The sequence below is a fragment of the Schistocerca gregaria genome, chromosome 1 (assembly GCF_023897955.1).
Source record: "Schistocerca gregaria isolate iqSchGreg1 chromosome 1, iqSchGreg1.2, whole genome shotgun sequence".
Taxonomy (NCBI): Eukaryota; Metazoa; Arthropoda; class Insecta; order Orthoptera; family Acrididae; genus Schistocerca; species Schistocerca gregaria.
Window position 1 is genome coordinate 207724574 of NC_064920.1, and position 22336 is coordinate 207746909.

The window sequence follows — 22336 nt, forward strand, 5'->3', positions numbered from 1 at the left end:
CCGGATGGTGATGTCACGCAGCATGTCCTGGCTGCTCTGATAGCTCAATTGCCTCCACCTTTCCTGTTATTGGGCGACTTTAACGCCCATAACCATCTGTGGGGCGGGTCAGTGGCAACAGGTCGAGGCGCCATCATTGAGAATTTATTGGCACAGCTCGATCTCTCGATCTTAAATGATGGTGCCTTCACACATTTCAGTGTGGCGCATGGCACATACTCCGCCATTGACCATTCCATCTGTAGCGCTAGCCTCTTACCGTCTGTCCAATGGAGAGTGCATGACGACGTGTGTGGTAGTGACCACTTTCCGATCTTTGTGTCACTGCCACAGCGTCAGTCTTCTGGGCGCCTTAGCAGATGGGCTATGAATCAGGCTGACGGGGACTTGTTCTCCTCCACTGCCGCTATTGAGCCTCTCTCTAACAATGCCATTGGTGCAGTGGTTCAATCGGTCACCACCGGCATCGTTACTGCCGCCGAATCTGCCATTCCCCGTTCTTCTGGGTCCCTTCGGCGGCGGACTGTGCCTTGGTGGTCGCCTGAGATCGCTGAAGCGATTAAGGCTCGCTGGCGGGCGCTCCAGCGTCACAAGCGACATCCCTCAATCGACCACCTTATCGCCTTAAAACGGCTGCTTGCGCGAGCCCGCTGCATTGTCCACCAACGCAAGCAGGAGTGTTGGGAGCGGTATGTGTCCACCATTGGCCTCCATGTCACTCCATCGCAGGTCTGGGCAAAGATTCGCAGCCTCTATGGCTATCGGACACCTGTCAGCGTCCCTGCGCTCTCACTGAATGGTGCAGTTTGTACTGACTCCGACGTCATTGCAAACCGCTTTTCAGAGTACTTTGCCCTGAATTCCGCTTCTGCCAACTACCCCTTGGGCTTCCGCTCCATTAAGGAGCGGATAGAACGTCGGAGTCTTTCTTTCTGCACTCGCCATCCTGAATTGTACATTGTTCCATTCAGTGAGTGGGAATTTCGAAGTTCCCTCGCCGCTTTTCCTGATACCGCTCCTGGGCCAGATAGCACCCATTCTCAGATGCTGAAACACCTTCCAGTGGACTGCCAGCGACGCCTCCTCGTTCTTTACAACCGCATTTGGGTCGAGGGTGAGTTTCCGTCGCAATGGCGGGAAAGTCTTGTTGTCCCCATTCTGAAACCGGGGAAGAACCCTTTAGAGGTCGACAGCTACCGTCCCATTAGCCTCACCAACGTTCTTTGCAAGTTGCTTGAACGGATGGTGAGCCAGCGCTTGAATTGGGTCCTGGAGTCTCGGGGCCTTCTGGCTCCGTCTCAGGGTGGGTTCCGTAAAGGCCGCTCCGCCGCCGACAATCTGGTGAGCCTGGAGTCGGCCATCCGTACTGCCTTTGCCCGCCGTCAGCATCTGGTTGCTGTCTTTTTCGACATGCGGAAGGCGTCATCACACCCTTTCTACGGTTCATGGATGGGGTCTTCGGGGCCCTCTGCCGGTCTATATCCGCAATTTTCTGTCGTATCGTACCTTCCGCGTGCACGTCGCGGCCCTATATAGTTCCTCCCAAGTCCACGAGAACGGTGTGCCACAGGGTTCTGTTCTCAGTGTGTGTCTGTTTTTAATAGCTATTAACGGGCTCGCTGCGGCAGTGGGAATACTGTCTCCACTTCCCTGTATGCTGACGACTTCTGCCTTTACTACAGCTCTATTGGCATTGCAGCTGCTGAAAGTCGGCTACAGGGCGCAATCCGCAAGGCGCAGTCTTGGGCTGTAGCGCATGGTTTTCAGTTTTCGGCAGCCAAGACCTGCGTTATGCATTTCTGCCTTCGACGCACTGTTCAGCTGGAGCCGCGGCTTTATCTTGACGGCGAGCTTCTTAAAGTGGTTGAGTCACATGGGTTTTTGGGGATGGTTTTTGATGTCCGGTTGACTTCACTGCCTCATATTCGGCAGTTTAAACAGGCGTGTTGCCGGCATCTAAATGCTATGCGATGCCTGAGCCACACCAGGTGGGGCGCCGACCGATCTACTCTCCTACGGCTTTTCCAGGTGTTAATCCAGTCCCGTCTGGACTATGGGAGTCTGGCTTATGGCTCAGCATCCCCATCTGCGTTACGGGTGCTGGACCCAATCCTCCACAGCGGGATATGCCTTGCCACTGGTGCCTTCCGAACCAGCCCTGTGGACAGCATACTTGTGGAGGCAGGTGTCCCTCCACTGCGGTTACGACGCCAACAATTACTGGCTGCTTATGCTGCCCATGTTTTTAGCTTACCCAGGCATCCAAATCGTGTCCTCTTCCCGCAGTCAGTCGTTCATCTGCTAGAACGTCGGCCCCGGTTGGGTTGTTCGATCGCCGTATGTGTCAAACAGCTTCTTTCCTGGCTTGGGTGTTTCCCTGTTCCACCACCTTTCCGGGCCCCTCTGCGTACACCCCCATGGTGTGTGCCTCGCCCTTGCCTTCGGCTTGACTTGGCACATGGCCCAAAGGACTCAGTCCCTCCGGAGGCCTTCCGACGCCGCTTTTATTCCATCCTGGCCACGTATCAGGGCTCTGGCGTTGTCTACACCGACGGTTCGATGGTTGCTGGTCTAGTCGGTTATGCACTAACTCTAGGGGACCATTCTGAACAATGTTCGTTGCCGGCTGGCTGCAGTGTTTACACTGCTGAGCTGATCACTATCTTTCGTGTCCTAGAGTATATCCGTTCCTGCTCAGATGAGTCCTTCGTTATCTGTAGCGATTCCCTGAGCGGTTTACGAGCTCTCGACCAGTGTTTCCCTCGTTCTCGTCTGGTTATGGCTATCCATGAGTCCCTGCATACTCTCGCCCGTAGCGGCAGGTCTGTGGTCTTTGTTTGGACCCCAGGCCATGTTGGTATACCCGGCAATGAAACTGTTGACCGCCTGGCGAAAGAGGCGACCAGTGCGCCATCTCTGGAGATTGGCCTCCTGGCGGCTGATTTGCGGGCAGTCTTACGCCGCAATGTTATCTCGTTTTGGGATGCTGAATGGGGCGGTCTGACCACCCCTAACAAACTCCGTGCCATCAAGGACACGACGACTGTGTGGCGGTCATCCATGCGAGACAAGCGGCAGGGAATCAGTCGTTTTTTGTAGGCTCCGCATTGGCTACACCAGACTCACGCACAGTTATTTACTGTGTCGCGAGGATCCCCCTCTTTGTCGTTATGGGGCGTCCTTGACGGTGGTCCATATTCTGTCGGAGTGCGCCATTTTAAGCGTGCTCAGGCAGACTTTTGCAATGCCTGACACGCTCTCTGCTCTTTTATCAGATGACTCTGCCATGGTGGACTTGGTTTTGTATTTTATTCGGGCAGGGGTTTTTTATCCTTTGAGTTTTTTAGTGTTGATTCTGGCTTTTTAGCCTCTGATTTTAAACTCAGTTTTTAACGTGTTATTGGTGGTTGGCTTTTCCTCTTTTTCTCTACGGTCGGCCAACCACCGTCACACTGTGTGTTTCAATTTGTTTTGTCTGGTCTCTGTCAGAGTATTTCATGTCCTGTTTCGTCTGCTGTCTTTCCTGTTGTTCGTTTTTTATTCTCTTCGGGTGGTTTTAGTTTTTATGGAACAAGGGACCGATGACCATAGTAGTCTGGTCCCTTTAATCCCACCAACCAACCAACCTATACACTTACGTTGCTAATAATGAGACATCATACTGAAAGTAGTATGTTCCTTAGCAAGTATTTAGTTGAGCCTACGCCTAACACAGAGCTGTTTTGTGATGTTATAATGGTTATCGAGTCGACAGTTAAGGACGTCAGTAGCTACCGTCAACACCTTAGGAGTAGAAGACCCAAAATGGACTTACAATAGCTACCAGTACGCACATCTATAGTTTCGATGTGAGAGGAGATACTCTGTCATCCGATACGGAAGGACGACACGAGATCAGCGATCCCTCATACCGAAATTTAGACAGTGTAGTTCTCATCATAGCGTGTAGACTTTCACGGCCGGCGTCTTCAGTAATTAAAACTTCCGGGCTAAGAGACAGTGGTCCAATAGTAGAAATACTTCTCCCTGACGTTTAGTTGCCAGCTGCGGGCAACATTATCTGAGGTGAGTCTACGACTGGCTGCTAGGCCGTGGAGGTCCTGTTTATATGGAGCGCGTATAGGGCGCCACCACTTGTCACGTGTTGTCAACAGTAAAACTCTCTGGCTGGCGTCATTACTCTCGATCGAAGGTAATCAATCGCTTGTCACATCTTTGGTACAAAGTCGATCGCCGTATCTTCAAGCCTTTTTCTTTCCTGTATAGAGACGCTGTAGAGATATTGAAACTTCACAATAATTTTAACAGGAAAGAAGGCTTGAAGTTAGATAAGTTGACAACACGTGACGAGTGGTGGCGCCCTCTACGCGCTCTATATAAACAGGACCTCCACGGCCTAGAAGCCAGTTGTAGACTCACCTCAGATGACGATGCCCGCAGCTGGCAACGAAACGTCAGTGAGAAGTATTTCTACCATAGGACCACTGCCTCTTAGTCCGGAAGTTTTAATTACTGAGTGTAGTTGTGGTTCATGCGGGGTCGGTTTAAGGTCAAAGCGACGCAAGCGACCGCTTCGAACGCCATGTAGAGAGGACCGGACTTCAGATTTCTTTCTTCTACTTTTGACCTGGAATTTTGCTTGCTGACAAATTTGGCTCTCATTCAGACTTTGAAAAAGGAAAAAATCCGTTCCAGGAAAGTGAGGAAGTAATTTATCTGAGAGTCAAACGATGAACCTATTGGTGGTGAAAAAGAACGCTCCTTCAAGGTAAACTTTTTGTGCGTTGTCTATACGACTGTCTACTCACTGAAAGATTGCAGTTTATCAACAGGGATAGTAAGAGATTCTGCTTTCTTTCCGATATTCAGATAGTGCAGATGTGGTATGGTGGAGAAAGACTTTCATGCATGGCTCTTGCGATGGTGTTGAGAGATTATGAATGACATAAATGGAAAGAAATTAACAGATATTTCGATGTTAGCTCTCATTCCTGCTGCAAGTAGTTATTCACAAAGGTCTTTAACTTAGATTACAAAGATAAATTTGCAGTTTATCCCGGTACTTTTGTAAGTTTACAGATCCTCCCTGTTTATGTATAAAAATTGAGGGTTGAAAAACTGTCATCGATCTAGTCTACGTTAGCAAAGCATTTCCTCAGTGGACTATCCACTTACGTCAAATAAAGAGAAACATTGAAGTCGCGAGATTAATCATATTTTGAAATATTTTGCAAAGGCAAACGCCAGAAAAATTTCAGTATGTTTTTATGCAGGGGGAAAAATCGTCAGAAACTATCGAAACTATAGATAATTTTATTAATAAAGCACATAATACTTCTTACATACGTAAATTATTAAATTTAAATATTTTCGTGGAAAATTGTCTAAAATTCCGATACTTGTTTGCGCTTTCTTTGTGTTTCGTGTAATTTTAATTCTTTAACATTGTCCTGCTTTTAACACATTCCAATTTTTTCCAATGGAAAGTGCTATAATTTATAAATTACAGAAATAAAAAGTTCCATTATCAAACTAAAAATACAAATGTTATATTATCACGTTTACTTCTCAGTTCAATAGGTAGATTTTTATTGGACCTAGAGAAACGTATCAGGTCTCGTTCTTTGGTTTCGCTACAAGCTGTTGAACATCCGTGGAAGTACCTTAAACCAAAGTGAAATCTTTATTCTTCAGATAGTAGTGACAGGGATAATATCTAGAGCTTAATGCTCTCCACCTCATAGCCCACACATCTTGAGGTGCAGACTGTACTACTCTTCTCCATGTTTACGGCACGCAACTTTTGTCCAGACTAGATAATGGCTGTCAGATTTACGGCTTGGCAGCACCTTCCACACACTATTTGACCTTGTTCATCATTATCGGATGTTCCGGGATATCAGTGCCTTAAGCACTAGTCTCCTTGAAGAAGTGGGTTCCTCTCTACAAATACAGCGGAGACAACTCCTGGTTTCTTATGCAATCGCCATTCGACGATTCCCCGACAATCCCATGTACCCGACACTCTTTGCAAATGAGGGATGACTCCCTCCTGATACGATATGCCATCAAAAGTATCCAGACACCTGGCTGAAAATGACTTAGAAGTTCGTGGGGCCCTTCATCGGTAATGCTGGACTTCAGTACGGTGGTGGCCTACACTTTGCCTTGATGACAGCTTCCATTCTCGCAGGCGATGTTGGAAGGTTTATTGGGGAAAGGCAGCCCATTCTTCACGGAGTGCAGCACTCAGGAGGGGTATCGATGTTGGTCAGTGAGGCCTGGCACGGAATCTGTTTCCCAAAACATTCCAAAGATCTTCTATAGGATTCAGGTCAAGACTCTGTGCAGGCCAGTCCATTACAGGGATGTTATTGTCATGTAACCACTCCTCCACAGGTCGTCCATTATGAAAAGGTGCTCGATCGTGTTGAAAGATGCAATCGCCATTCCCGAATTGCTCTTCAACAGTGGGAAGCAAGAAGGTTCTTAAATCATCAGTGTAGATCTGTGCTATGATAGTTCCACGCAAAACAAGGAGTGCAAGCACCCTTCATGAAAAACACCACACCATAGCACCACAGCCTCCGGATTTTACATGACCTGCTACACACTCTGGCTGATGTCATTCGCCACACTCACACCCAATCATCGGATCGCCACTTTGTGCACCGTGATTCGTCACCCCTCATAGCGTTTTCCCATTGTTCAGTCTTCCAATGTGTAAGCTCCTTATAGCAACCGAGGGGTCGTTTGGCATTTACCGGCGTGATGTGTGGCTTATGAGCAGCCGCTCGAACATGAAGTCAGTTTTCTCACCTACCGCTTAACTGTCATAGTATCTGCAGTGGATCCTGATGCAGTTTGGAATTCCTGTGTGATGGTTTGGATAGAGGTCTGCCTATTACGCTTTACGACCGTCTCCAACGGTCGGCTGTCTCTGTTAGTAACAGACGAAGTCGGCCTGTACGCTTTTGCGCTGTACGTGTCCCTTCACGTTTCCGCTTCACTATCCCATCTGTAACAGTGGACTTAGGGATGTTTAGGAGTGTGTTAATCTCGCCTACAGACATGTGATACAAATGGCAGCCAATTACCTGACCATCTTAGAAGTCCGTGATTTCTGTGGAGCGCCCCATTGTGCTTTCACGATGTCTAAGGATTACTGAGGTCGCTGACACAGACTACCTGGTAGCAGGCGGCAGCAGAGTGCACCCAATAGGAAAAAACGTACGTTTTTGGGAGTGTACGGATACTTTTGATCACATAGTGTACCTGCCATCAGGTGGGATTGCTCGTTGGAATGTCACTGGAAAGTGAACCGTGTAGTTCTTCCCGAACCATCCCATTGGATGGTGTCTAGACCACAAATTAGGAACAACCTATTCCAGGGTCCTAAGGTGTCTGTAGCCCTATGATATTCTGGCTTCTCTTACGTTCCATCCTTGAAGAGTTAAAGGGTGCTACCATCGTCTACAGTGATGGTTCTAAAACGATAGATGACAGAGGACATGGTTTTGTTACCTTGCATGAAACATCATTTACTGCTGGGATCATGTAGTTTGTTCAAAGCAGAGCTACTAGCCATTAACTGGGCCCTCCATTTTGTTGCTCAGACCTCCCTTCAGTGTTTTAATATGTGCCGACTCAATGTGCAGACTGCAGACTATAGACTGATGCTATACTCGTCATACATTGGTCTGCGCTATCCATGACCTTCTTTCTGCCCTTGGCTGTGCCGCCTGCTCAGTTTTCTTTCCCTGGGTCCAAAGTCATGTCGGCATCCCAGGGAATTAACTGGCTGACCGTTTGGCTAGAGGCAGGTACTTCCCTCCATTTTCTCTGATGATCTCAGGTGTAGACAAGGGGATTTACAGCAAATCGCTGCTTGCCCGAAAGTGGAATGACGTCTGGTGCACTACTCTTCTCGGTAATCACGTCTGAAATCTGGCTCCTGTCATGAGTCCACTGTTTTACGCTGTGTGCGCGTCAGTCATACCACGCTCACCAATTGTTCTCTCTTTTATAACAAGCCACCCCCACAATGTGGCTGTCGAGCAAGACTGACGTTATCTCATATATTGTTGGTGTGTCCCCTTTTCTTGTCTCTCCGTACTGTGTATAGCCTTCCATATTCTTTGTCTTTAATATTAGCGGATTACTCATAAATAGCAGAACTGGTTCTCGATTTCCTACATGAAAGTGGTTTTTGTTCTCCTTTACCAGGTTTCGCATTACTCCTAGAGCAGGGTCAGTGTGGTTGTGGTTGCGGCCTTTCGTCTTGTTTTGTAGGTCTCTGACCGATGACCACTCCCCTGTGCCAATACCGCTCTTTTATCTCTCCGTTTTTCGATTTGGCCTACCCTATTACGCCTTCATCTGTTTGTTTTAGCTTCCCTGCTTTACAGTTTGACCCCTCTGAGTGAATCCGACTACTTTTAGCGAACCCTCTATCTTACACAAGTGGCTTCTGAATCGCGAGACTGATGACTTCGCCGTTTAGTCCCACAACCCCCCTCAATCAATTAAATGTATTACCTGTCTTGTCCAGATACTTGTACCAAATGGTTATCCTTCTTACAGTTCTATAAAAACTATATACTGTCGTTAGCTTCTGTGGTTTCTGTTGTCAAGGAAGCTTGAAATTCAATTACTTGCATGTTAAAGCATCTTTTTCTTTTATCAGGCAGTGTTTCGCACATACCAGAATTTTGTGTATGCAGGACATGGGTCGAAAATGGTTAGGAACCACTGCTCTTCGGTATGTGCAGAAATATCTACATGACATCATACTCGTATGATAGAACAATTAAATTATCTGTTGAGTCCAACTATATGTGTTAAAATTAAAAGCGAAACACTTAAGGAACAAAATTCACACGAGAATGACGTGAAGTTTAATAATTTGTGATAAGTTCTATGGGACCAAACTGCTGAAGCCATCGATCCCTAGGTTCACACACGACCTAATCTTAAACTAACTGACGCCAAGGACAACACGCACACTCGTGGCTGTGGGAGGACTCGAACCTCCGACTGGGCAACAGCGTGAACCGTGGCGAGGTAACTCCCCGATCGACATGCGAAATTTATTGAAAACTTTCTTCCTTCAAGTAAATGGAGAGATTATAAATCTATGAACACGGTAGCCACCTTCTGTGTGAGCTTACTCCTGATATAAGCTAATAAGACGTTAGAATTATGGTAACGATAAGAGCATATTATGCCAATGTACTTTAAACTTAAAATGGTATTGCAGTGCTCCATAAGTAGGTCATTCAGGTTTTCCATACATATTCCATTACGTTTACCCGTAACGACCAGCGGAGATCCATTATATACCCTCTCGCTACAATCAGGTGTACTTAAATCTTCCTGTGCCACTTTAGACAGTCCAGGAGGTGTTGCTCTTGACTGCCACCACTCTACAAGTGAAAGTCTCTAATCTGGTTTTCCTATCAACAGATATATGGAAACTTCATTGACAGTTTCCTCCTTAGCCACCCACGATGCAAAGACACTTTGCATATATTTAAAGCGTCGGTGTTGAGTCTTAGTTCTCTGTATGACATGCTGCATATAATACATCCCTGCATGGAGGTCAAATACGTAATATCGCGTAGCTGCTAGTAAGTCTGGTGAATTGTTCACATAATTTACGGGACGTTAGCACTGATAAAACACACATCTTCATAGCATTACATTTATCAAGAAGTGCAGCACATCAGAACATGCTGTGGTACAAACTTCCTCTCTAATATCGGGAGTTGCTTCTGTTGACGTGTCTGTGGTATTAGAAATAATGTAAGCAAATGCAGTGCTTTATTTCCATTTTTTTCGCTTAAGAGATTTCGGCCTGTAGCTTTTAGCAGTGCTGTCCCTCACAAATGTTTCATAATACTGAGGCAAACCGTCTTCTTTAAAAACTCTCTCTTATCCAGTACTGGATGCTTAAAATACGTAATCAAAATATAAATTTTATTGACAAATGCGTCCTTCTACATATATGGGATCGCTTATCTCACTGTCAGCCTGATTCTCAGCGCTAATGGCCCAAACAGGTGCGGCGTCAGACCACTGTCAGCTTCCATTCCCTTGGTAGCCTCTTATGATACTTAGAGCAACTGAATTAATTTCTCAGCTACCTGGTAATCCCAGTTCCCAAACAAGTGTATTTTCCCGTATTCACTTAAAACTTCAACAATTTATTCATATCGCATAAACAAGGATTTTAGTATGACACAAAATATTCCGGCGGAGTCTCAATGTGCTAATTTACGTGTGAACTATAGCCTGTGAGCCTTTCACATAGCCACTCCTTTTTTATATAAGTTACGGCATTCTTCATTGATTCAAGGGCGAAATAGTTCTCTAGTCGTTTTTGACATTGGCCTCTGATCCGTAACGAACGTAGCTCTCAACACGTAGCTTGTAAATTCCCTAACTTGCTCATGCTAGTTTTAGTTTCTCCCCATATATTTGTATCACTTTCCTCCATATCAGATGGGAAGCCTGCAACAAATACGACCCGATTCTTGCACTGCAATTCTTACGAGACGGAATGAACAGCAAGAGTCCAATAATGTGTTTCAGCGTACTCTTCTGTCCACATGTCAGTTGTACATGCTCTCGCACCGTCCTCCACTTTCTGCAACACTTGAAATTTTTATTGGGTTAGGACGTCTCTTGTGATTCTAGTGGGATACTGTGCACCTATTTTTGTAAATGTCTGTGCAAGACCTAGAAAGCCTTTTCCTGCAAGTTTGCTGAAACGCTGCGGATCTTTTCAGCACATTGTTACTCCGCTTCAGAACAACTGATTCTGCTGACTATTACGAGAAGCTTCGCATGTATTAGTGTACTAGTACTGACATCACGTAAGCTAACAACTTACGACAGCCACTACCCTCTGAAAACCCTAGACGTACTTTGATTATACACAACCTGTGTAAAGTCTTCCATCCCATTTTATCTCATCATCCCTTCAGAGGCGGGTACGTTCCCTCCTCCAGTATAAGGTAAAGTTATTTCTCCTCTTCTACAAATTGTGTAATCCTTGGGCATTCGCTGTCCGATGTGCATTTATGGTGGTGGTGGTGATGGTGGTGGTGATGGTGGTGAGGAGACAGAAAATAGGCTAAAAGAGGCTAGTCATGGAAACTTGCCCTGAACTGTTTCCACAGTGGTGCATTAATTGGCCACGGACGAAAAGACGTTAGGGACGGGCCACAGATATTTCAGGCATCTTCTGGAACAACTGGAGTATTCGCCCATGCATCAATGGAGACACGACCTTGAGACCGTCGACTGCAATTCTCGGAACAGCCGATCTGGACTTATTATCTGGGCGCACACTTGCGGATTTTTGTAGCAACAGAGGAGGCCACGTTCGAAAGTTTACTAGGTTTACTGCTGTTCTCACGTGACATCAAGTCGTAATTGATTTCAATGCGGTGAATGAGCGGACCATTGACCACATCAGAGAACTTATAAAATTGTGCCGCAAAAGACCTTCTTTGTGAAAAATGACCCAGGACAAAATCACGAAGAAAAGTAGTAGTGCGTTGTACGAAGAGATGGTTGATATATTTCTAGATGATATTCCAACTGTGGATCGAAGTGCAATAAAAACTTAATTACAAAATTTGGGATCAAGCGTCATGAAATATCTCAAATGTGGAGGGAAAGTAAAGGCTGAAGTGCATAAATCAATAAAAATTTGCTTGTGCTAGGCTCATTGTCGATTTGTGTAACATACTCAATCCAATCTGTGTTCTTCAGGAGTATCAGGTTTTTCTCTAGATGGAATTTGGACACCAGTATGTGTTTAATTTCGTTAGTGTTAATGAATTCTTTCCATCGGTTACCCACAAAATGCGATGCTTTATCGGTTAATAACATTTTTCCGCTTTCCTACCCTTGAGAGATACTTCTCGGCGATTCTCCTACTAATGTTACTGGCAGTCACTGACCGTACAGCATTTCTGACATACTTTGAAAAAACATCGTACGAAGCTACAGTATATTTTATGCGTCCTTTGCGTTATGGATAGGCCTGGCCACGTCCAAAGATAAAGCTTATAAACGTCTTTTTGGCAATATTGGGCGCAGCTCAGTTAATCTGGACGTGTTTGAATGTTTTGTCTTTCGGCGTGTAATATACTTCCGTATCACGTGAAGGACCTTCTGTCGCAAATTAGGATAGTAAAAGTAGGTATTTATTTTTCTAGTAGCATTTGGTAACGCCATAATGACCCAAAATATTGTGTGTATGCAGTATAAAATCGTCCATATTGTCTTCTGGTAAACATAAACACCACTGGCTTTGCTCTGGGTGGTGTCGGTGACACAAGACCCCTTTGTGAACCATTAAAAATTTAAATAGTCGTCGCCGCTTTGTAAAGGTTTCAGTCTTACCTTTCACCATTTCGGATGTGCTTGTAGCAACTGTTCCATACTCTTAGGCACCTTAATGTAAGATGGCTGTTGTTTTATCTTGCATTAAGAAAACCTTCATTTCTTATGACACATAAATTCTGGGAATTAGTAAAATACTAGAGGTAGTCCCGACAAGGCATCTGCAATTACAGTTTGGCTACCTTTAATATGTACTATCTCAAATCGAACTCATGCCAATACAAGCACCATCTGGCTATTCTCTGGTGTAACAGTTTGTAAGTTAAAAGAAAGGATTGATGGTCGCAATAAACCTTAGTGTGTCTATCCCACAGGCATTGAAACATTTCAAACACCCATGATATCACGAGAGACTAGAGTTCTGTTACGGAATATGACCATAGACTTGCATAATGTTTGCCTACGACATTAATCATTTTGGGGGTAAAAAAAGCTCCCCAGCCTCATCAGAGATCAGGAACAAACGCCTAGCCTTTGCAAGGACGTATCGGTATATATAATAGTTCTTGAGCAATATCAGGGAGGTGAAAAATATTGCTATTCAATAGCTTCCTTTATGCTGTCAAAATCAGCATGACACTAATCAGTCCATATCCAGGGATGATTCTTTCTTAGAAGATTAAACAAGGTGTCATTATTCAAAAGTTGTTTGGGTACAAATTTTCTAAAAAAGAATACGCCTAAATGTACCTTAAGCTGCTACTCATTCTGAGGTGCAAGACAGTGATAGAGACCATTTTCTGTGGGGTCTGGGAGTACACCTTATGCAGATACTATTTGGCCACGGTGCTTCACCTTTTCTTTACCAAAATGGGATTTCATTAGATTCACTGTGACACCAAACTCCAAAATAGTACTAGTAGTCTTAGATGTTCTGCCCAAGTGGTGGTGGCGGCGGCTGTTAGAATAGTCAACATAAATAGTAACCCTATTAAGTAATTCAGGCCCCAGGACTCGATACAGGCTGGAAATGAAAACACTCGTGCTTAAATTCAGGCTGAACGGTAATATGCGAAGGTCATAACTCCTGTCCCAGCACACACAGGTTGTATATTCTCAGTTCATGTGTGAGGCTCTCAAATATGTTACTGAGAGATATTTGACATAATGGTATTTTAATACTTGTTCCTCTAGGTTGTCAGGGCTCTCCCTAACTTGAACAATAATTGTATTTATCCCTTGGGAATCAAGTACGACGCGGAGACTACTTCCTGGTCCCCCTGTGGGTCCAGGGGTTAGTGTAGGCCCAAGGTATTCCTGCCTGTCGTAAGAGGAGACTAAAAGGAGTTTCACACTTTTCAACCCCATCAATTCAGGTACCATTTTATGGTTTGTAGTGCCAATTTCAAACTTCTACACAAGTGCGGGACATATGGGGAAGGTCGCCTCACACAGTGCGCGAGTTACACATAATGCCCTTAGATTCAATCTCCTGAATCTCTTCTCATGGCTTTCCATCTCCACCTGCAATTAAACTATTTTGGCGAGGACACTTTCTGGGGTCATCTTCTTCCTTCGTCTCCTGTCCTCTTCCGCCCCCATGAGAACATTGGATTTCTCTGCGCCCAATATCCAGCCCAGTAGCCAGTCCTTCGTGGTGGGGCCATCATGTACCCATTTCGTGGTAGTCCCCTGACAACACTAGGATTGTACTGCTGATACCTGAGCTGAAAATCCTCGCATATGCTTAGGAGTAGATGACTGTCTTCCTGGAGCATTAGGACTCCTGGCAATGGCCATCATGCCAGGTGGACTTTGCCATGTCGGGTGGCGCCTGTGGGGAGAGAGTGGGTGGCATCAGGGTAGATGACCCACAATGAAGCAGACTGTCATCTCTTGCTGCAGACTCAACAGCGCCAGCAGTCCCTAAGAAGGGCAAGATCGAATACAATGCCTATAGGCATGATCTTAAATCGTTTCCCTCCATTACTACACCATCTGAGGAACGTGGGACTACAGAACAGAGCCATATTTGCCTCAGGTTTTAGTTCGTAGCAAAACCAGTGGGGACTCCTGTATACCTAAGAAGCCTCAATTTTTCGCTCAACACCTTGAGGATAAGTTTGGAGAAGTGACAGCTCTCTGAGATGCGAAGCGGCGCAGTCTTGATTCATACAGCATACCCAGCCCAGTCCTGAGCTTTAGTCGCCTGTGACAAGCTGAGTGATATTCCTGTTTCAGTCACTCCCCATAAATGCCTCTACATGGTCCATGGGATCATTTTCCATTGCAGTATCCTGTTACAGTCTGATAACGAACTCCGCGCCAATTTAGAACGGCAGGATGTTCATTTCATCTGGCGTTTTTATAGGGGACCCAAAGACAACAGGGTTGCTACTGGTGCCTTCATCTTGGCCTTTAATGGTGATTCATTGCATGTAAAAGGATAACATGATGGTTTACTGCTGTGACATTGAACCATACGTCCTTTATGTGGTGCTTTAAGTGCTGGAAGACTGCGGATGTCCACTGCACTCAGATAGTCCATGTGCAATTCCTCCCACTTGCATAAACTGGGGAGAGCACCACTCCCTCTGCTCGTCAGACTGCCCAGTACTCCAAAAGGAGCGGAAAATCGTGGAGTAAAAGACCCTGGACCAGCTGACTTACATAGAGGTTAAACTTAAATTTGAAAGATTACACCCCATTCAGTTGATGTAGACATATGCTGCAGCTATGTCACCATTGCCATCTCTAGTGGCAATGGTTCCTCACTCTATGCCACGATCTGTGGGTCCTCCAGGCTACCAGAATACATCAGCCACTCGGTGGTAGGGGAAAATCTTCCTCTGTTGTTGCCAAAGCACCAGCTTTAGAAGCAAGCCCCCCCCCCCCTTCCAAATGCAGGGCCATCAGTCCGCTCCCCCTGCTGGAGAAGCAACAGCCTCCTCAAGCTCCTCTCGTGAGAAGGGGTCCCTTAGGGCCCTCTCTCCTCTCTCCCATGGTCTCCAATGATGTCATGGCGGACACTCGCCAGTGGCTCAAGGAGCCAAAAGCTGCTGGACAAACAGCTTATATCTTCCTCCATTCCTGAAACTGCTTCAGAGAAATCTTCACAGCAAGCCCCTAAAGAGAAGCGGGAGAACACGCAAGCTAAGTAGTAGTCAGCTAGGAAACACTACCATCTGGTGGCCCCAACACCACCACTACCTGTTAATTCTGCATCTGAGGATGCAGTGGAGAGCTTAGCGTCCCCTGTGTACCTGGATCTCACTGATGACTTATCCACCATAGAAATGGCTACAAATACTCCAAGTGGCAGCATGTGACCCTTAGTCACAACCTGCCTCCTTGGTGCTTAATGTGTTCACGATAACGTCATCCTCCAGTGACTGGAATTGTGGCGGTTTTTTTCCAGCACCTGGCTCAGATATGGAAACTCTTAAGCTTTACACTTGCTTTCTGAGTTGCCTTTCAGAAAACCTGGTTGCCTGAAATATGGACCCCTGCCCACCGTGGCTATAGGGGATATTACAAGAACTGTAGTAATAGTGTCAGGTGGAGTTTGTGTCTATATCCTGAACTCAGTACAACATGAACCTGTGCCCCTTCAGCTATTGAAAATGTGGTTGTCAGAATAACGATCACGCAGGAAATAAGTATCTGCAACATATATCTTCCTCCAGATGGTTCAGTACCCTGAACGCATGGCCACACTGATTGATCAAGTCCTTAAACCTTTCCCACTTTTGGGAGATTTTAACACTCATAACCCCTTGTGGGGTGGTACTGTGCTTACTGGCTGAGGCACACATGTCGAAAATTTACTGTCACAACGCGACCTCTGCCCCGTAAATACAGGTGCCCCCACACATTTCAGTGTGGCACATGGCTCATATTCGGTCATTCATCTCTCGGTTTGCAGTCCTCGCCGCCCATCTATCCACTGGAGAGCACATGACCACCTGTGTAGTAATGACCACTTCCCCGTCTTCCTGGCACTGCCTTGGGGTCAGGCCCATGGATGCCTACTCAGATGGGCTTCAAACAAGGCAGACTTTCACCTCTGCTGTCACCATTTAATCTCCTCCACATGGTAACATTGATGTGGTGGTTGATCAGGTAACTACAACGATCGTTTGTGCGGCGAAAAACGTGATTCCTCGTTCTTTAGGGCACCCCTGGCGAAAGATAGTCTCTTGGTGGTCACCAGAAGTAGCAGATACAATTAAGAGGCGTCAGCGAGCTCTACAGCGGCATAAGTGGCACACTTCCCTGTAGCACCTCATATCCTTTAAACAGCTCTGTGCCTGTGTTCGCCAGCATATCAAACGACGGAAACGGGAGTGTTGGGAGAGATACGTCTCGACCATTCGGTGCCATACGTCACCTTCCAAAGTCTGGGCAAGGATCAAACGTCTTTTCGGGTGCCAGACTTAAGATGTTTCCGGTGTTACGATAAATGATGTGTTATCTACCGACGCAAACGCGACTCTCTAGCACTTCGCCGAGCATTATGCTGTCGCCTCTGCGTCGGAAAATCACCTACCAGCCTTTCACACTCTCAAATGACGCATAGTACAGAAAGTCCTCTCCTTCAGTACACGCCATAGTGAACCCTATAACGCATTTACAGGGTGGGAACTGCACTCCCTTGCACATTGCCTCGACACAGGTTCTGGGCAAGATCGGATCCACAGTCAGATGATTAAACATCTCTCGTCTGACTACAAGCGACATTTCCTCGTCATCTTCAACCCGATCTGGTGCGATGGCGTCTTTCTATCGCACTGGCGGGAGAGCTCCATCATACCAGTCTTCAAACCCGGCAAAATCCCGCTATTGGCCCATCAGCCTCACCAACGTTCTTACTAAGCTGCTGGAACGTATGGTGTATCAGCAGTTGGGTTGCGTCGGGTCCTGGAGTCGCGTGGCCTACTGGCTCCATGCCAGGGCAGCTTCAGCCTGGGTCTCTCTACCACTGATTATCCTGTCCCTCGAGTCTGTTCTCCAAACAACCTTTTCCAGACTCCAACACCTCGTTGCCATATGACACCACCTGATGACTTCATATCCTTGCCACATTTTACGAGTATGGTCCCAGAGGCCTGCTGCCGATTTTTACCCTCGTCGCTTTGTACTTTCCGTGTCCACGTTGGTGCCTCCCATAGTTTCCCCCATATCCAGGAGAATGGTGTCTCGCAGGACTGTATTGAGGGTATTTCTCTTTCTTAGTCGGCATAAACTGTCTAGCATCAGCTGTAAGACCGTCCGTCCCACCCTGTCTGTATGCAAATGACTTTTGTACTGCTCCTCCAGTACTGGTGTTGCTGAGAGGCGCCTACAGGGAGTCATTCACAAGGCGCGGTCTTGAACTCTAGCTTACGGCTACCAGTTTTCGGCCACAAAGTCATGGCTTCTCTCAACTTCCATGGTCATTTTTAAAATTGTTAAAAAATTTTGAAAAAGGTTTTTTATATTTTAACTACCGCTTTCACCATATGACGGTATATTGGACGTGAATGGTGGGGAGTGGCTGCAGGGCAATGTTCAACGTTACTATGTTATTAATAGCGTATATTGCCTGAGGATGCACTCATAAGTGGTGCGAAACCTGTCGCAGATTTAATAAAAATCATTCATACAACCAGTGCGGACTTTTCTTTGAAAAATTGATTCGTTGGTGTATTTCGGTTTGCTGAGAGACCACACTTGCAGAATTAAGCTTTTTAACTCTGCCGTTGTACTTCCACACATATTCCAGGAAATATCGGTAGCCAAGAAAACTGCTGCCACGTGATCACTTCAGGACTCATTCTTAGAAAAGCTGAGATACCCTCGGTGTTGCCAAGACTCTGCTACTGGGGTGATAAGTGTTGACGCATTCCAGTCTTCGAACTTACCTCTCGATTACGCTGTTTAGAACCTTTATTACGGATTGAGTCCGCAGTTTAATATGATACGTCTTCACAACATCGCTCATAAATGCACGGAATCACCTGTGGCTTTTTGTGATATTAGTATAGCGTGATGCATTCAGTTGTCAAAGTTCTCATTTGCTAAACCCGTTTCTACGCTCTCAGAAAAAAATTATGCAATTATTCCGCCCACTGACTGCTCAAAAATTACCTTTGTGAAAATAACAGTAGTGAATATAAAAATGTTCTAATTTGTTAAACTAGCCTCCTTTCAAACTAATACAAAGTAACTGTAACATGAAAATTTTACGTGCAACGACGAATTGTAGAATCTGAAACAATGGTGTTGACTTGTTGCTACCGATTTTAAAGTGCCATGGACAAAATACGTGCACAAAGGGAGCTATAGCTGATATTTACTGTTTCGTAGTAAATTTTACTGCCATGGAAGTAAATAGCTTTTACTTCGAGATCTTCTTCGGTCATACATACAACAAAATTAAGAAATCTGAAGCACAATAGACGCTTGTTATTGACTCAGAAAGCAAAACCCAGAAATATGTTACCAGAAATAAAGACAAAAATGAATTAACTACTTCAATCGTTCTCTCTCTTTGCTAACAGGTGACGTTCACCATCTCGTTTCTGGAAATCAACGCAACACTGCAACGTCGGAAGACGAACATCTGCACCATGGATCCTGGGTAAGAAAAGGATCGCTACTTCTCACATTAAATTTTCTTGTGAGCGTCAATATTATGTGTATTTGAAATATGTAGCGGAAGCTGTGAGAGTCTTACTTTCTGCTGCAAACACTTACGGGTTCTTTCAGTAGCACAGGAGTCACCACTCTCAGTAAGACTAGTTCTATATTCCAAACAGCGTACGGTACCAGCCATGGAATCCTGGTTGAGGAAATGCGAAAGTGACAGGTGCAAAGAAACACTCTGCATACGGTCGCAGGCAAGAATCTACTGAATATTTGGAGGGTGGAGTGCAAGCGATGCAGGAGCGTGAGTGAGGCTGCATTATGAGAATACGAAGTCCTGAGCGCATCTGTCGATATTGTGTTAATATGCCTTAATTCTAATTAGAGATGGAACGCCGGCCATGGAAATCAGTGACAGTCAGATGTGATTGGGACAAGAATAGAGGTAAAAATCTCAGCAAACCGAATCACAACTACTAAGATCTCAAAGTAGACAACGGAACTGTGAACCAAAGGTTGTAGTGGTCGGCTCAAATACAACCAGCAATGGCCCCAGGTTCACTGCTCGAGCATAGAGGAGTCGTAAAATGCACAGGATACACCTAAGAAGAGCTCAAAATTGAGACCATTAATTCGAAGGCTACCTCCTAGATATAGTTTGTGATTTGTACTGCCTCTATCTAGAAAATTGAGATAGGGCAGCTGCTTCATATAACGTTACTAAGGGGCCAAAGGCATAGGGTACTTCCTAATTTCGTGGCGGACCTCATTCACCCAGAAAAGTGCAGCAACTCCACGTGGCGTGGACTCAACAAGTCATTTGAAGTTCGTTGGAGAAATATTGAGAAATGCTGCCTCTATAGACGTTCATGATTGTGGAAGTGTTGCCAGTGATCGGTTTTGTGCACGAACCTTCTGGATTAGGCCCCATAAGTGTTCGATGGGATTTGTGTCAAGCGACCTGAGTAGCCAGATGATTCGCTCGAGTTGTACAGAATATTCTGACAAGACACAGTATCATCCATAAAAATACCGTCGTTGTTTGAAAACATGAAATTCTTGAATGACTGAAAATGGTCTGCAAGTATCCAAACATAACCGTTTTCAGGCAATGATCGGTTCAGTTGGACCAGAGGACCCTTTCCATTTCATATAAACACAGCCTACACCATTCTGGAGCTACCACAAGCTTGCACAGTAACTTCTTGACAACTTAGGTCCGTGGCTTCGTGGGGTCTGTTCCACACACGACCCGTACCCTCAGCTCTTACCAACTGAAATAGGGACTCACCTGAATAGTCCACGGTTCTCCTGTAGTCTGGTATACAACAGATACGGTCACTAGACCAGGAGAGGCGCTTCAGGTGATGTGCTGTTAGCAAAGGCGCTCGCATTAGTCGCTGTTGGCCATTAACGCCACATTTCGCCAACTATCCGAACCTATGCGTTTCTTATATCCCACATAGATTTATGCGGTTATTTCAAGCAGTGTTCCTACTCTGCTAGCACCGACAACCAAAGGCAATCGCCGCTGCTCTCGGTCGTTAAGTGAAAGCAACAACCACTTGATACTGTGTATTTCGGAACAGTGAATTCCCTAACGATTTTCGAAACAGTCTCTCTCATCCGTCAAGCTCCAACTACAATTACGCATTCATTATTTTTTACTTTCCGTCGTGCAGTCAGTCACGTCGAAACATATTCACATAAATCATCCGAGTACAAATAGCTCCTCCAATTAACTATTTTTTATATGTTTATATGTTTATACGTTTTATACGGCCATCTGTGAATCTGCTTATTGCTTTCCATGACTTTTATCACCTTAGTGTATCAACTCAAAGACTGCTTTCAATTTCCTTAGTACAGAAACGGTAGCAATACGATAAACTGTGAAGGAAGTTGCAATAATGTTTCCTTGTAATATTTACATACTGAAATTCGTTCCGTCACTATCAGAATGTGGAATGGTAAATTAATGAAGGTAATGGAAAGACGGAACGTAACTCTAGGTATTCATTTACTACGTTATTTGATGATAATAGTAAAATTATCAATTATAATACTTTATAATGTAGCCCATCTACTCCGAAAGCTTTTTTCGTGTGTGTGCGTGTGTGCGTGTGTGCGTGTGTGCGTGTGTGCGTGTGTGCGTGTGTGCGTGTGTGCGTGTGTGCGTGTGTGCGTGTGTGCGTGTGTGCGTGTGTGCGTGTGTGCGTGTGTGCGTGTGTGCGTGTGTGCGTGTGTGCGTGTGTGCGTGTGTGCGTGTGTGCGTGTGTGCGTGTGTAGGCTAGAATAGACCCATATGAGGCGAGAGCTAGATAAAGAGAAATGGAAGTGAACAGTTTTCCGCGTTATTGGTGTGTTCCTGAACTGACGGCGAATCTATCGCTACAACGAAGCCATTGTTTTTCATTGAAGGTATTGATTTGGGGAGGTTGCTGCGACAGAGATGAGAAATGGATTTTTGCTGATAAAAACATCGCATGCCAACCGACCACCGGAACTTCAGGCTATGTCAAGATAGGAGATACACCAGTCATAATTTCTCCTCATAATGAGTTCAATGGAACTGAGGGTATCTTATCTTCCAACAGGACCTAAGGCTACAAGCAGAAGTTGCTTACTGATCTGGTATGGCGTGGAGTCCATTTTGTTGGCTGCATCCAGAGGGGACCCCAGGATAATAGAGTGGAAAGTAGAGTTTTTATCCTAGCTTTGAAAGCCACATTTCGTATAAGAGTGTTGTCATGGCTTATAGGTGTGATGTCAGACCTCATTTTCTTCCTCTAATGACAAGTTTCAGATACCAAAAGTTCAGGCCCATGTCGTCCCACTGTTCTAGTGGGGGTATTGTAGGGCATGTGGTTGGGTGTCCCATGAGGGCGGCCCCTGTGCCTAGTCCCCTGTCAATTGTCCAGAACCACACCCTTCTCATTCAGCACCATGTTCAGTGTTAGAGGGAGAAGAAAATTCAAGGGTATAAAATGATTGCTGGTCTTATGAAAATAGAAAGTTTTAAAGACTACATCCAACTGATACTGTCACAAATTTTGCTACAGTTATTATAGTTAATATCTGACGTGATGTAAAGGTCTCGAAAACATCACCTCCTGGCCCTTGTATTACAGGGCCTGCCCTACAGATGGGGCAGGGAATGTCAGCTCCCTCGTCCACTACAGCTATAGCACCAGTGGTTCACACAGCATCAGTGCGACCAGAGATCCCCAATCATCGTCTGGCATCTTCAGGGATGAGGACACCTATCAAAGTGAACCCCCTCAAGATAAGAACAAGCAGCCACTGGCTGCAGGCCAAAGAAAAGTTTGTTCCTCTTCATTCCCAGACGATA

The 22336-nt window shown here is 45.5% G+C and overlaps 1 protein-coding gene across 2 annotated transcripts in view; it reads left to right on the plus strand.

Moving 5' to 3' along the window:
* Positions 1-22336, plus strand: part of LOC126338601 (uncharacterized) — a 90590-nt gene that overhangs the window by 35297 nt on the left and 32957 nt on the right. For both annotated transcript variants that reach the window (XM_050001968.1, XM_050003179.1), the window contains exon 2: positions 18900-18979. In XM_050001968.1, coding sequence (XP_049857925.1) covers positions 18969-18979 — 11 coding nt within the window. In that variant the 5' untranslated portion in view covers positions 18900-18968. The remainder of the gene's footprint in view (positions 1-18899; positions 18980-22336) is intronic.